Genomic DNA, 16361 nt, shown 5'->3' with positions numbered 1-16361 from the left:
CCGAACGGGTAGGATAGGACGAAACCTTCCATTAAAAGTATAATGAAGTACAAAGTAACTAAATGCTTTTACAAATTCCCAAATCGTAGTTACTTTAGGCAAAATGTGAAATTGTATGCTAATCCATGGAATTACACTTTGTACCTTTGCCAAACATTAGTGGAGCGTGCGTGGTTAACCGACACACTAATTTGGGATTGACATTGGTAGTGAAGGGTGGCTCGATGTTTATCATAGATCAATGGAGCGTGTGTGGCTAACCGGCACATTGATTAGGTGGTAGTAGCATTGGGTGCACCACGTGATTCGCATGGTTATTCACACATTGTTTGTGATCCTCGACATCCCAGTCGCAAACTTGAAGGGCATAATCGAGATTAAACATGCCATTGAAAAGTTAAATGAATCTCAAAAGATCTAGGAGTTTCAATTCATTTACAACTTAAACTTCATTTTGTTTTTCATGGTGGAAATTGATAAATCGCCATTTACCTACCTTCAAATATTCTGCAACTAGATTACGACATCCCTTTTCTAGGTTGTAGAGTATTGTGTTGGATCCTAGCCTTGATGTTTCATTTGGGTGTTACATCAAGGATTCTTATCAACTAACTTGAATTTTCTCCCGTTTTGTAGATGTATGAATCTTACAATGGTCTTCCCAAATCCCATGGAACAAGCTTTTCAAATAAAGATGATGTTCCACGATACGATCGAGGAACAAGAGATCATGCTTCACTTCCTCCACCCCCTCCAATTATTCTCCCTAACCCACAAGTTCGAAGGCTTGAAAAGTTCAAGCTTACTCAAGCCCTTTTGGCAAGTAAACACGAAGATGGGAAACCTGTGTGTGCACACGTCTTAGAGATGAAGTCACACATTGACAGGTTAAGGATGTTGGGTGTCAAGATTTCAGGTGAGTTGGCTGTTGAATGGGTTCTTCAGTCGCTTCCTAAATCATATACTGAGTTCGTTAGAAAGTACTATATAATGGATCATGACGTGACCCTCATTGATCTCACCTATTTGCTTATAGCTGCTGAATCAGCAATGATTTGGCGTGCTGATCAAGCAAATCTGTCTGGTGAATCAAATTCCCAAACTTCAATGGACACTGGCAACATTGGAAATCCAGAAAGGACTAAGTATGAGATTGTCCCATGTAATGTGCCAAAGGAGTCCATTTGCTTTTATTGTCAAGAGAAGGGGCATTGGAGACGAAGCTGTCCTATTTACCTGAGAGATCTAAGAGATGGGAGAGTCAAGACGTATGACTCCACTTCAGGTAAAATCCATTATCTAACTCTATAAGTTCCTAATTTTGATTCTTAATACATGATGTGATAAGATTACATTTTGATGTTTTATAGGATCGAAGAAAAGAAAGGAAGCTTAAGGAAGAAGCGTGCTGAATCTGATCATGAAGAAATGGATTTCGATCGCATGGATTCGAAGATCGGATTTTTGAGCTGCTACTTTAGAGTTAGGGTAGATTGCTAAGAAATATGTAATAACATAGTTTTTCAGTTGAATGTATTGTAAGGACAAATTTTTCCGCAATAAAATAAAATTTGATTTTATCTTATTTATTTATCCTTACAATGGTGTGTATGAAAAATTGATGTTTGAATGTTTCTATTATTAGCAATGATGGATTTGATTCTTAATTAGGTTATTTGTGGAAATGTCAAGAATTTACCAAATAGGGAGAGTTTCTCATCACCCACGTTTCAATTGGACAGAAACTTGGAATCATACAACTTGGTTGCGTGATGAATGAGAAATTTCATATTTGGGAAATTGAGACTAATTCTTTGACAAAGTGTCAAGTCCACCACAAAGAGTAATAAAGATATTCATCATGATTTACTAAATCTTAGTAAATATGATTATACTTATAAGATTAAGTGTAATTCTGAGTTGATTGAAAAGGTTTCAATGAATAGCAGAACGAATAAGAAGAATCAAGAAGGCAGAAATATAAAAGTTTCTCTATTCTAAGAATAAGGGAGAGTACCTTTTATTGTGTTTTATGATAAGTCTTAATGATTAAGAACCATGTCTCAATTGATCCTCTAAGTGAGTCTTAGTGCATTTGTATGGCTAAGAAGAGGAATCGAGAATTGTGGAAATGGTTAAATCAATAAGTCAATCATACTTCGTTTCAAAATTAAGTCTTAGAGTTACGATTGTGACTTGAGTGACAAGTCTTAAAAAGGTTTATAACACTCATCAAATGTGGAATTTGGGAAAGTTTTCTTATTCTTGCACATTTGAAATTGGTAAGTTGTGATGTCTTGGATAAGACAAAGACCAACTAGGACCAATCGTGTGAAGTGTTAAACTTGATAAAAAGCTACACTAACTCTTGAATATTTGTTTTGTCAAGGAATGTTTCTTGACAAGAGAATCTTATATGTCAAGGAGTCAGTGGGAGTCTTAATGGTCTTGAAAAGTCTCAAGAACAAATCAAGAATAAACCTAGTTGATCATCACTAGCTTGAGGTTTATAACATATCATGATTGACATACTCTTGTTTCTGTGTCATTCCAGTTGAGTTAATTATGCATGTGAGCTCTATGAGTTCTCATTTGAATGCATAAAGACAAAGCACCTTGATCGATGAAAGTGCATTGATTTGTAGGTGTGAGTTGCTTGGAAGACATGGTGGGCATTCGTGCTACCATGAGGCAAGAAATCGAGATTGAGCAAGTTCGGTCCATATGGGTTTGAATTTGTCGCAAACCTTGGTTTTGGCAAATTCACATGGATAGGAACACATACACCATAAAATCTAAGTTTCATAAGGTTTCTTTCCTTCATGAAAATGATTGTGAAGAAATGCTTTCACTAAGAGAGATTTTAAGAAGATAGCAATTGTGAAAATTGTATTCTCAAATTCTATTATGATTACGGTATCCCTTTTCATAATTCGAATTGTGAGATTTGGCAATTAGTCTGAACATTTGAGACTTGGTAACATAAGTTCTGAGTTTGTTTAGACACACATGTGAGCTATTTAAGGAAAGGTGTATGAGTTTAAGAAGCTTAGATAAAGGCTTATCAAAGCATCAGGTATTAGAAATATGAACTTAAGGAATTCAATAAGCATTGCTTTCTAGAAGTTCAGCTGTTTTCTGAATACATGTCAAAGCTAGTGGGAGCATAAGTGTTATGCCAAAAAGGAAATAATCATCATGTTAGTGGGAGCATGATTATTATGGTAAGTATTGCAAGTTAGCAATATTAATTATAGAAAACAAGAGTTATACTTTGCAAAGTCGCAAGGGTTGAAAAGTTGTTTTACTATAATTAAGGGAGAGAATATTATACTTCGTTTCAAAATCTAAAGCTTAGATAGAGAAATGTTAATAAATTTAGTCAAGGATACATAGTGCATTCTCAAAATTCGATTATGATTATGGCATCCCTCTTCATAGTTCGAATTGTGAGAACATGATACATAAAATATTATGGCAGAAGACTGGTAAAGTATCACGTCTTTATGAGAGACATTATGCATCGTGTCCCATACGCTTCGGGTATAGGATCAATGGCATATGCTATAATAATTGACCATTCTAAAATTTTCCAAATGCTTAGCACATTAAGAGGGAAAAGGGACTAGAATCAGTTTTGACTAAAATAATTAAACAACTATCAAACGACGATCCAAAGTTTACTGAGGATGTGTTGCTTGTGAGTAGTTAGAAGTATAGTATTGGATGGACCATATCGACCTTATTATGAATAGATAAGACTCTATTAAGAATGAGTTGTCATATGGCAAATATGGAAATGTTTCCATATTGGGAGTTGGATATTAAGAATTTTATGTCTAGATTAGAAGATTTTATACAAAAAGGATGTTCAAAGGAATGTACTTTGAGTGAGAGACATCACATCTATAGAATTGTTTTGTAACAATTTTTGATAGAGTACTTTGTGATTTCATTAGCTGAGGTTTTGTAACTTTTTTGCTGTGACTTCACGAAAGGATCGTTGCATAAAAATCTTAGAATCTAACATATTTTAATAGTGGCAAGAATTTTTATTCTCACACTAATGATGAGGATTTAGAATTGTGAAATGAGCATCATTGGAAAGGTTTTCAGTTGATCTATTTCACAAAGTAAGGACCATAGGAAACATAGTGTGCATGCTTGGTGCATGGGACAACTATTGTTATAATTCGAGTGTTAAGTTGATTATCTGAAACATTAAACAATCAATAATGAGTAATCAATATGGTGACTAAATAAAAGTGTTTTATTTACACTCAAAAGTTTTGGGGCCATATAGGATTAAGTATTATTATTGTGTTTCAATTTTGCATGTTTTGACTTCCAGAATAATTAGGTTATTCGAACCTCCACAGTCGGTCATACGTTGGAAGTAGGTATGAAGGAAGACTGTCATGAATCTGTCTGTATATTGTCTAAAGTGTTTAGACATAGCACAAGTTTGCTGCAGAGTTCACGAGTGCTTTAATAAGATTAGAGTATTGGATTAAACCCACGCTTACCTGAATCACTTAATGGATTCTATCACGAGTGATTGTGAGACGATAATATTGTATATTCTTGAAACCGAGACGTGTGAGTTGTTATTTGCTGGTCGGTTGCACATTAATAATAAGTAAACGCACCAGTAACTTGGTGTTATAAAACTTATTGTTGTGTGTGATTCGATCATTAAGTGCAAGCAAGCATTTGAGTCGAAGTTTATCCATTCCTTTTACCCAAAGTGGGATAAAAGCGATATATGTGGGCCCCTCGACGATTTAGTGGTGACACCCTAAGCGTTTGGCCAAGCCGGGACTAAGTTGATGTGTTCAATTGTAGTCTGTTGTTAGTCGTCATGAATCAGAAGTCGGGAAATAGTACATAGACAGAGAGATTGATTTAATCCATGTCTTAGTCTATAAGATATCTTGTAGAATGGAGGAATATATGATCCCTTATCTAAAGGACACACTATCTGATAAGATCAGAGTTGACAGCGGTTTTTGAAAGCCACGATTGCTGATCAGGTTCTGAAGTTATGCAAAATAGTTATTAGACTTATCCAAGTGGGAGACTGTTGGATTAGTGTCTAAGTCCATAACTATTTTAGTATGTACTTGACCCGATTATGAGCATGGTCCTTTTGGGTTGCCTTCACAATAACAATATGTAGGATGAATTAAGGAGAGAAAGGTTTAATTATGATTTATTAATATATTATAATAATAATATATTAAAGGAGAAATCATATTGTTTAATTAATATTAGTCAAGAATTAATTTTGTGGCTAAAAGAGATTAATTAAACTTAGGGGACTGGATTTGTAATTATAAGATAATTTCAATTGGGCTATGGAACACCTAATAATATAGGTTGGACGAATTCTATGGGAAGCCCATAAGGAATTCGTCCAAGGGATATGATTAAAGGAGTCCATGGGCTGCTTAGGGCCTAAGCAGTCAGATTAGGGTTTCCTAAGTTCAAAACCCTAATAGCCTAAGTATAAAGACTCCTAAGGCCCCAAAAACGTGGCTAAGACTTCCTTTAGGGTTTCTAGACGTTTTTGGGCTGCCTCCTCTCTTCTCTTCTTCATCTAATTGCTTAGTGATGGTTGTGACTCCATTAGAGGTGCAACACTTGAGGCACTAAGCTTTCTGAAGCCAAGGAATTGATTGTTATTGCTATATAACAATCAAAGGTAAGATCTAAATCCCTAATTTCAGTTATAGTTTATTAGATCTAGGGTTTATGGCTTTGGATAATCAATTGCATGTTCATTAGACAAACTAGATCCAAAGCTATTAGGGTTTTCATGTACACTATAGGAATGATGTAGTGTTCAAAACCCATCAGAATTATGCTTGATGGATGTATTGAGGAGTTGAGATTATTGATTGGTTGATTTATAGGGATGGAATTAAACGTGACATGAAGATTCATTGTGTATTTTTGTATGAGAATCAACGTCTTGAAAACGTTAGGTTGATTGCAAAACCAAAACTTATTCACTGAATCCAGTCGATCGAAGTTGTTTTCTTTAAGATCATGTTAAACCCTAATATGAAGGTAGAAATTCCTATACTCTATACATTTTCTTAATAAACATTTTACCTATAATAAAGTTATTATATTTTAATGGTATAGTATTATATATTTTAGCCACAAAACAATTGTCTTTCAACAAGAATTGATATTGTATTTAAATACAACGAAGTTATGACATTAACTAAATTCCAATGATGTTGTATCTACATGATCAAGTTCTAATGAGACCTAGTGACAATACAATATATTAATATTCAAAATCAATGAAAGAGAATGCATTTAATCGGGATCACACCTAAAGGTAACGACATAACGACATGATATATTCAAATCATATTATCAAATAATTTGATTCCCTTAAATGTTTAGAAAAACTAATTATCTTGATATAGAAGATAAAGAGTCATGTAATTTTGCACATTGTATATATGTAAAAAAAATCGTTGTCGGATGAAATGGATTAATAGGGACTAGCGGTATTAAGCGTTGTTTTTCTTCTTTGAGGTCGAGGGTACAAGTCCCAACAGAGACATAGGTAGATGTAGGAATAGTTTAGAATTAAAGTAGATTTGTGTTCCAAAATAAAATGAAAAGCGAATAAAATAGTGGAAGATGATTCTTAATATAGTTTTTCTAAATGCGGAAAGCAAAGGAAACAATGCTTTTTAAGTTCTATAAATACAATTCGCTTATTTTATAACATCGGCTTCTAATTTCAAAGTTGAGAACATGCATGCCACATAGAGCCGGTTCTGAAAAATTAAATATTTTGAAAGGTGCAGGACGAACCAAAGAAAAAGAGTCATTATGGTTAATATAAGTTTTGATTTTTAAATCCATGATGGCACATTAACGGTGTCAATATCATTTTAGAAAAACCATGTGCGGTCAATATCATTTTAGAAATTGACAAGTTTGTAGGAGGATGGTGAAATTTTTTGTAATACTCGGTTCCATTTTAGTACTTGAAGTGTGTAGAGAATTGAAGATAAATATCAGAATAAGAATTTCTAGAAAAAATGTTTATTCAGGTACATGACTTTTCATGTACTAGCTTGTCTCCTTGTTTTTCATGGCGACCGCGTGTTTAAATATGTTTTGTTATCTGTCACTTGTAAATATTTCAAATTCGTGTGTCTCTATTGTAGACATTCTTTAAGAGGACTACTAGTTTGTTCACTTTCCCGTTTAGTTTTGTGTTGTCAGGTTTAAGCTAGGTGTTACTTTTATCGACTTATTCCTTATTTAATATTTATGATAATGATTTGATAGAGGTGCACATCAGGATCGCCAAGTCATAGAATTAAAAGGTGTGACGGTCTAGGTATTTTGCTGGTTATTGTGATTTTGTGAAAAAATAAAATCACATTGGCTATATGACCGTTTGAGAAGTTTTGTGACTTTTGTCACTTTTTTACCATTTTCAACCACTTGTATGTGTATAAATAAAGGTGGGTCGGTCATAAAATACTTCAAAACATTCCTAATAAGAAAAATAACCTCATTTTAATAAGGATCTTTGGATATTTTTAAAGAAACAAACCTTACACTAACATATACAAATATCTAGTCCTATTTACAATTTATATCCCTCTCACACAGTCGGATACAATAATCAATCGTCTAAACGCCATAAATATACAATATATTCTAGATAAACATTTGTTCTAACAACTCCACCAATTACAAAATGATAGACATGATACAATATCAAATAATATTGAAGAACATGAAAATGAACCATGAACGGCCTTTTTGTAATTATGTCAACTCTTGTCCAAGAAGTATCAAAATTAAATGCCAATCTTTAAATTGTCTTTTAAACACCAACATGATATCGTAATTATATGTTACAACTTTATAACAGATAACAAACTTAATAACCAGATCCTTATTTGATCGAATATAAGTTCTCTATATATTTTTAGCAAAATATTTTAACAGCATCTCTTAAACTTAATATTATTTAATGGATGCATCACATGTCATCTATAATTCATGCATCCACACTCTTATTTAATGTATAAATATAAGCCGCCCTCTTTCACCGCCATCTTCAACCTTGCCGCAATAGCTGCTTCGGCCTTCCTTTGGCACTAACAGTAAGCTTTCTTCCCACAACAACAGCTGTCGTCAACTCCGGTTGTACTGTTTCCGGAAGCCTAAATCTCCACACACCAACCTCCAATTTTATCCACCTCTACTCTACCATTTCCGCCCTTGACAACAACTTTGGTCACTTTAGGGTGAATCTTCACGACATGAGCCTTTACCTGACCTGAAAACATCGGCGTGTGATTGGAGAGGGAGCTCGAGAGTCTGGCTAAACATCGGCTTCCAATTTAAAAATTGAGAACATTATGCATGCCACACTCATAGTTTCATACAAGATTCTAAAACCACGTGCATCGGTCAATATCATTTTAGAAATTGACAAGTAATTTAAAGGAGGATGGTGGAAATTTTTGGAAGACTCGTTCCATTTTAGTAGTTGAAGTGTGTAGAGAATTGAAGATAAATATGAAGAATAAGAATTTCTAGAAAATGTTTATTCATGTACATGACTTTTCATGTACTAGCTTGTCTCCTCGTTTTACATGACGACCACGTGTTTATTACGTTGTTAACTTGTTATCTTTCATTTGTAAATATCTAAAATTTGTGTTTCATTATATATTTATATTGTAAAATGTAAACATTCTTTAAGATGACTCCTAGTAAATGTGTTCATATTTAATTCCCGTTTAGTTTTGTATTGTCATGTGTTGCTTTTACGGACTTGATTGAAATGGCGAGTCACATTGTCTGTGATGGACCGTTCGAATGGTGTAAAGTGATACCAACTAAGATCTTATGTTTTATCTTGAGAGCGAAGTTCGGTAGAATCTCATCACCAGTTTCGTTAAAATCAAGGGGAGTTTCAATTCTATCGACGATGTGTGGTTCATGCAACTTGGATGAGGAGACAAGCGATCACATCCTTCTCTTATGCCCATTGGCTAAAGCTGTCATGAATTCGATTTTATCTTGGTGTGAAATCTCATACGATGGATTTGACTCGGTGAAGGATATGTTACTTTTCATATCTCGGTGGTCGAAGTGCAAAAAGAAAATAAGTATGTTGAATGTGATCTTATGTGGAGGATTGTGATGTATATGGAAAGATAGAAATCAAAGGGTTTTCAAAAACATTCTCTTTGTACCGGCTAATATTGTGGAGAAGATAAAATCAACAACTTTCATTTGGTGTAAACATAGAGGTTCATTTCAAAACATGGATTGGAGAGTTTGAAATTTTGGTTCTTTTCTTTGTTTGTAATTTTCTTGTTTTTTGTTTTTTTTTCCAGTATTGTACTTTCCCCTTGGAGTCTTGATGTGAAGTGTTATTTTAATATATTTGTCGTTTCAAAAAAAAATTACGGACTTAATTTGTTTCTTTTATATATGAGTAATGAGATAAATTAAGGTGTATATTTTAGCACGGTTTCTTTTATATATGAGATAAAGGAGTACATTTTAGCACTTTCTTTATCATTTTCACCTTTGATATGTGTATAAGTAGAGGTTGGTTGGTTTAGTCTTAACAAAATTATAATAATAACTAGGGGTGTGCAAAAAACCGCACAAACCGCCCGCACCGCACAAACCGCACCGCATAATGCGGTTTAGAATTTCGTGGTGCGGTTTGCGGTTCGTCATTTTATCAAACCGCACTATGCGGTGTGGTTTGCGGTTTGTATTTATAAAATCTCGGTTCAAACCGCAACGCACCGCATGTTATATATATATATATATACTTTTTTTTCTTTACTTTGTTATAACTTCAAATCACGATTTAGAAACGATGTATTTAAATATATTTCTTACAATAATCAAATATATATAACGTAACATTAAATCACTATTAGATTAAGATCCCACAGTTTACAAGAATATAACAACTATAACGGCAATATAAAGCAATAACAGTGACACCTACAAAACTATAGTAGCATGAATCACAATTTATTAAAAACGATTTAACTTGAAAATTGTATTTGTTTTTATAAAATAAAAGCAATCAATTTTTTTTAACCGGGTCAGTTTTTTGGTTTTTTGATAGATTTAATGTTGAACAACTCATCAAACCGCACAAACCGCAACCAAACCGCATAAACCGCCCTCATCAAACCGCACCGCATAACGCGGTTTTGAACATTTGTGGTGCGGTTTGCGGTTTCTAAAATATTCAAACCGCATATGCGGTGCGGTTTGCGGTTTTGACTCTAAACCGCACCAAACCGCACCGCGCACACCCCTAATAATAACTAGAGTTGTAACCCCCGCTTCGCAGGGGGCAGGGGTAGTTGATATGGTCGTATGATATTGGGTCGAACAGTCAGCCAAAACAATCCATATCCTTTTTTGTTTTTGGGGTAGATAAATGTATCAAGAGATGACGATAAAAAGATATCGATTCATTAATAGATCATTACAGGGCATTCGATTACAAAAGAGTCGGAACAGTGTGGTTCCTTATGGTGTTCGGTGGTCTTCAATGATTTTTTTGTAGATGTCTGTTGCTGCACTCATGTTCTCCTGCATTATTTGAAATATGTCGAGAACGTGCCTGTATGGCATTTCCACTGGAGCTTCTTGTATCATATTGTGCTTTGATTGTGCATACCCTTGATTTCACATTACTCCATGAGAGTTTAACACCGAGTTCCAAATTTTCAGTAATAAAAACTTCTTGGATGTAAGGCTGCCTTTAATGTAACAACTCGTATCCCTACAAAAAAATGGTCATAAAATTGAATTCTTATATTAATCCACAGATTTGGATACTCCAAAAACTAAACGACAAATATGAAGGAGAGTCATCCATAACTGTTCCATTTAACTGATATGAAACCGAAATGGAATCCATAATTCCGGAGTTTGAAATGTTTTCTTCCAAAAAAAAAATTGTATCAAATTAATATCGTCCTAAAAATGTAAAAATTGTTTTTTTAATATTAAAACACTGTTCAGGGGCAATATAGTTCTAAAACTATAAAAATTGATTTTTATTAATATAAAAAAAGTGTTCAGGGGCAATATCATCCTAACACTATAAAAATTAAATTTTTTTTAAATGTAAAAACGGTGTGTAGGGTCAGTATGACCCTAAAACTGTAAGAATTAAATTTTATTAATATAAAAACAACGGGCAGGGGCAATATGGTCCTAAAACTATAAAATCGTTTCTGAACAACTTGATTTTAACTATTTTAAAGAAGAGTACTTTGTGTAAGTTCATAATTGGATATATGTTTCACTGATATTCTTTTGTTTTCTTCCAGTTCATACAAAACCAAAGGTTTATTTTCAGTGTCTCAAATGAAAATGAAATACAGGTAAGATATCTATATGTCCACGTAATTTCATCTCTTATACATTTTAAATATAGTTAAGAAAAATACATTAAGAACTCACTAAAGTAAGAAATTGAATGGATAAAAACATTTTATATATTTACTAAACCGTTGAATGGTAGTCAAAACTATACTTTTTTCTCATACTATTATGTCGCTTGTACCACCTACCAACGGTTTTCATAGCTTCCAATAGACTCTAGATTTCAACTATTACTAACCGTATATTTGAATGGAAAAAGACAACATGTAAACAAAAAAAAAGAGGAAAAGTTAAATCAACTAACCCCCTTTGATGAACTTCATGCTTTTGCTCCATAAATTTGACCGAAGATGAACAAAAACACCCGATTTCAGCTTTCTTTACTTAAAACACCAATAACCTACTCACTGATAATTAACTAAAAAATCAAAATAAAATAAATCTGAAAAGTTTGTTTGTCGCATATCATAATTAATGTTCACCTGTTTAGCAGCTGTGCTTTTTCCCCAAGAAAGGTGGACTACAGTTAGACCAATTTGACTTCCATGCATCCTTTGAATTGCTTCTTCAGCAGATGTCCTACAGGAAATTAGTAATTAACTTTTTACAGTTTTTTCATGTATCAAGTTTTTTTTTGACAAATTTAAGACTTACCTGTTGACAAACTGAACAAACCTGCATCCTTTTGCAGCAGGAATTTTGACATAAACTATTTCACCAAATTGCAAGAAAATCGACCTCAATCCCTCCTCTGCAACACCAGGGTCAAGATTGTCGATATAAACCTGCAATAAGAAAGAAGAAAGTTATGAAGAAAATGGGCATAAAGGTATAATTCAAAATTGCTAGACTTACAGTTGTGTTTGTTAGATCAGTGTCCATTGGGATAACAAACGTGCATATTTGTGGTTAAAAAAGTTAGTGATCGAGTTATGGATCACTCGATTTTGTATGTCTGCCTGCAAAAAATGGAGGTAATCAATACATTCACAAATCAGAACCAGAAAAAAGTTGGTGTAAACATACGAAAATTAGTAACCAGATCTCATTATTAAGATCTACAATGCCTTCCTTTATATTGTACTGCATAAAAAACCATGAAAATAAACATACTCCTAAATAAATTCAATGACTCAAGGATTCTCTCATTCCTGGCAACCTGATGCATTATAAATAGACAAATTTCCATATAACTTTAGAACCTTGCATGCCATAATAAGTAAAATAACAGAGAAATGAAGATGGATAAAAATGAAAGCATGAAACTGATGATCAAAATATGAATAAATCATTACCTTACTATATTCAAGGTATGGTGTCGATCCTTTTGATTTGACTTTCAATACTCGTACCGAGCAACGTCCGACCAATACACTAATAGTAAATTAAACAAAACAGGGAAAAGTTCTTCTACATTGTCAATAAAAAGCTTGGTAGAAGAAGACATTCGAAATTCCTAAAACCCAGAAACAACAAAAGCTAGCTTTGAACTTAGCTCAAGTAAACAAAAAATGTTTATGAATTCCAGAAAGAAACCCCAATTAAAGAACTTGTTCAAAATGGTGATTTTAAAGTGACTTCGATGTGGGATTTGGGATAGAAATGGAATTGGGCAAGAATTCCAAAATCACATGTGCTAAAAAATAGCTTAATTACCTTGATTATTTTGATTCCCACAAAATATGAAGATAGTTGTTTCTCGTGAATGGTAAACGTGGATATACTAAATAGTCCACTTAACTCACCTGCATTTGGTCATTGTGATCTTCTAGCATCGATTTCAGGTTGCACATGCCTCACCTACACTATGGGTTTAGAAGGGAAACATAAACGGTAAAGTGCATACTTACCAGAAGGTAATTTGGACATATCAGCAAGACGCAGGTAAAGAATTATTTTTGTTACCGTTGAAAGCTCCAAGCGATGGCAATCAGCGTCAAGAACGGCGATTGGTCAGCATAAACATCAATTTTTCCGATATCGTCTCCTCTTCTTCTGTTCTTCCTCATCTTTCATTCTTTCCTTTATGGACAAATTCTGTTAGGGATACGTTTCTTTGTTCAAACGAAGGGATACGGTGAAAACGTCAATGTAAGCATCAAGAAAAAACAAAAAGGGAGGAAAATGACACATAAATTATTACCTGTACTGAAAGAATTGGAAAACCCTAAAATAAAATTTGGACGCTTCAAACAAATTGTACTCGTCTTCAATAGAATCATCATCGATTGGAGGCGTAATCGAATAGAGAAGGAGCAGAGCAAAATCGACGAATTTAGGGTTCTTCACGGGAGGTTTCCAGGTTCAACCACGATCGATAAAAAGAAAAGAGAACCGACCCACTTCAATTGCTGAACTAATTTTGCTTCGATTTCTCTGTAGGGCGACGGAATCGTACCCCAAAACGAAGGAATACATAAAAATAAAGAGAAACACCAGATGCGGTCATTATATTTTGTAATAAAGCGTCGGGTGGGGATCGGAATTGCAGAAGAAGAGGATTAAAGGAGAGAGAAAAAGTCGTGCAACCGGACGGTTGCGTGAAGTAGAAGAACCATAGACCTGGTGAAGATGATGGAAGGAGTTGTCGATCCATTCGTCGCCAACCGATGGCTATATCGTTCCCAAGACTGGTTTTAAGTGGGTGAAGGTTTTCTAGAGGCGGTGGGAAGCATCGAGACAAGTGTGTATGGGCGGTGGGTTATACAGATAAATATAGCGGATGGCTGAAGATATTCCTGTATTGGAGCGTTTGAGTTTTGGATGGAATTGAAAATACAGAAGAAGAATCGAGAGATGGATAGAGTCGGTGAGGAAAATCGGGAATAGAGTCTATGGCGGTCGGGTGGTTTTAGGGATTTTTAATAGGAAGAGAATAAGAAGCGGTGGACAGCAACCTGAAAATCAAAAAAAAAAATTTGCAGCCAATCACAGGAAAGAACTGTTAAATTTTTTCACATCTTTAATATATATATATATAATAATAATAGTAAAAATAAAAGAAAAGTTATGGTATTCTCATATTTCATATTCTTGTTCTCAAATCCTAAATTAATTTCAACATCCGACCATATTGTCAACGTAACGCCATGACATGGCCGGGAATCTCTCATTTAGGAATATTTTAACTTGATTAATTAGAATTGAGGGCAGTGTTAGGAGATCATAATGCAAACAATGTGTCAAATTCCACGTTGAAACATCATATTTAAAATTCATGCTATGTCAAATTCTGAAGTAGTTATCCTTAAAAAAAAAAAAAAAAAAAAAAAAAAAAAAAAAAAAAACTATAGAAATGCAGTGCACCTTTTGACAAAGGTAAAAAAAACAGGCTTATTTGTCCTCTAGAAGAAAAAAAGAAAAAAAGAAAGAAAGAAAAACCTCCTTTAATGCATTATAAGGTTGCATAAATCAAATGTTACGCAGGTTTTTATTAATTGCATGCATGCACGGTTGTATTAGCTAGTATTTCAACTTTCATGTTCAATAAGTTTCAAAATTTACACTTGGGTAGAATCAACCGAAAGATTTTGTTTCACCGTTTGAACATTAATTCTACTATTATAAATACCAACGAAATCCATTAAACGAGGTGTCGAAAATATTTTACTTGTACTTGAAGCCTGTTTGATACTTTGGTTAATGTCAATTAAGCTAACTGAATAATGCAAACTTATTTGTGGTGAGTCGAGCGTTGAGTTGAGGTTGAGGGTGTATAAATTATAGCTAATAAGGATGTCACACTCTTATTTAATGGTTGTCATATTATTGTTACAGTATTAGTAAAGGGAGTACATCTCGTATTCATACTAAACGAGAATTTTAACAGGATCTCTTTAACTTAATATTATTTCATGGTTTCATCAAGTCAAATTGTCATCTATGATCTATAATCATGCATGCACTCGATTCTATTAATGTATAAATATAAACCGCCCTCTGTCTCTGTCACCTTCATCTTCAACCTTGCCCCCATAGCTGCTTCGGCCTCCCTTTGGCACTGTAACAGTAAGCTTTCTTCCTACAACAACAGCCGTCGCCAACTCCAGTCGTGTTGTTGCCGGAAGTCTAGATCTCCACACATCAACCTCCAATTTATCCACCTCCTCTCCTCCGCCATTTCCTTCCTTGACAACAACTTTCGTCACCTCCGGGTGAATCTTCACGACATGAGCCCTTACCTGGCCTGATGAAAAGGTGTTGGCGTCAATATTCGCTGTAAACTGGAAGCAATCAGATCTATCTTGGATGAATACGTCGGCGTGTGAATGGAGAGGGAGCTCGAGAAACCGGCTAAAAGCTTGTGGGAGCCTCCGAAGCTGCTTCTGTGGATTTGCAGGCATTGGAGATCGATGAAAGTAAATTGAAAGTACGGATGGATGTATGGAGGAGTGTTGCTGATCGGTTAATTTATAGGTTTGAACTTGAAGGGGATATGAAGAATCATTCTATATGAGAATGAGAATCAATATCTTGAAAATGTTGGGTACGTTCATCGCAAAACGAAAACGAGTTCATATTTGTCCTTTTTCAATATTATAAGTTTATAACCATATACTGTAAACGTGATGAATTTCCGTAACAGTAAATATATACATACTTTTTATAATAATTTTTATACTACTATGACTTTTTTGTTATAATAAATTAATATTGTATTTTAACGGCTAAAACGAATCTCCTTTAATTTCAGTCGGAATGAGAATCCTTTATGGTGCACCCGAATTTGACATTTCATCTTTAGTTGGGGTTTTTTATTTTTCTTTATTGTTTACTCTTATTTTTAATTTTTAATTTTTTTATTCAATACATATTATGATTATTAATATTATTAAAAAAATTGTTCGTTCGAACTGTATCTGTGTTATTCTTTTGTAACACATGAAAACAATCTATATTGTCTATATTTTTTTATTCATTTATTTTCTCAG

At 34.0% G+C, this 16361-nt stretch overlaps 2 protein-coding genes across 12 annotated transcripts; both read right to left on the bottom strand.

The window, feature by feature from the left end:
• Positions 1-10487: 10487 nt before the first annotated feature.
• On the bottom strand, positions 10488-14290 carry LOC145140858 (polyadenylate-binding protein RBP47-like). 11 transcript variants are annotated; one of them, XM_079074243.1, is made up of 9 exons: positions 13574-14290; positions 13336-13484; positions 12726-13235; positions 12544-12589; positions 12286-12389; positions 12085-12215; positions 11913-12009; positions 11735-11830; positions 10488-10822 (listed from the first exon to the last, which is right to left on the bottom strand). In XM_079074243.1, the coding sequence occupies exons 5-8, from the start codon at positions 12310-12312 to the stop codon at positions 11801-11803; spliced, it is 285 nt and encodes a 94-aa protein (XP_078930369.1). In that variant the 5' UTR covers positions 12313-12389; positions 12544-12589; positions 12726-13235; positions 13336-13484; positions 13574-14290; the 3' UTR covers positions 10488-10822; positions 11735-11800. The 11 variants fall into 11 exon arrangements, with proteins under 11 accessions (XP_078930369.1, XP_078930368.1, XP_078930372.1 ...); XM_079074242.1 differs by lacking the exon at positions 12544-12589 and having other exon boundaries at positions 12726-12804; positions 13087-13235; XM_079074246.1 differs by having other exon boundaries at positions 12286-12589; positions 12726-12804; positions 13176-13235.
• Positions 14291-14645: 355 nt separating this feature from the next.
• On the bottom strand, positions 14646-15773 carry LOC145139151 (uncharacterized). The gene is made up of 2 exons (XM_079073078.1): positions 15364-15773; positions 14646-14676 (listed from the first exon to the last, which is right to left on the bottom strand). The coding sequence occupies exons 1-2, from the start codon at positions 15771-15773 to the stop codon at positions 14646-14648; spliced, it is 441 nt and encodes a 146-aa protein (XP_078929204.1).
• Positions 15774-16361: the final 588 nt, after the last annotated feature.

The sequence above is a fragment of the Lactuca virosa genome, chromosome 9 (genome assembly GCF_052849685.1).
Source record: "Lactuca virosa cultivar CGN04683 chromosome 9, Lactuca_virosa_CGN04683_v6, whole genome shotgun sequence".
In the NCBI taxonomy this organism is placed as follows: Eukaryota; Viridiplantae; Streptophyta; class Magnoliopsida; order Asterales; family Asteraceae; genus Lactuca; species Lactuca virosa.
This window is presented reverse-complemented; position numbering and strand designations above follow the sequence as displayed.

Coding starts and splice junctions, on each gene's coding strand:
- LOC145140858 (XM_079074245.1), bottom strand. CDS start 12,312: ATGGACACTGATCTAACAAACACAACT. Junction 12,216..12,285: donor CTGATCTAACAAACACAACT/GTAAGTCTAGCA, acceptor TTCTTATTGCAG/GTTTATATCGACAATCTTGA. Junction 11,831..11,912: donor AAAGCACAGCTGCTAAACAG/GTGAACATTAAT, acceptor ATCAGTGAGTAG/GTTATTGGTGTTTTAAGTAA.
- LOC145139151 (XM_079073078.1), bottom strand. CDS start 15,773: ATGCCTGCAAATCCACAGAAGCAGCTTCGGAGGCTCCCACAAGCTTTT. Junction 14,677..15,363: donor GGTGACAGAGACAGAGGGCG/GTTTATATTTAT, acceptor TTTTTTTTTAAG/GATAACTACTTCAGAATTTG.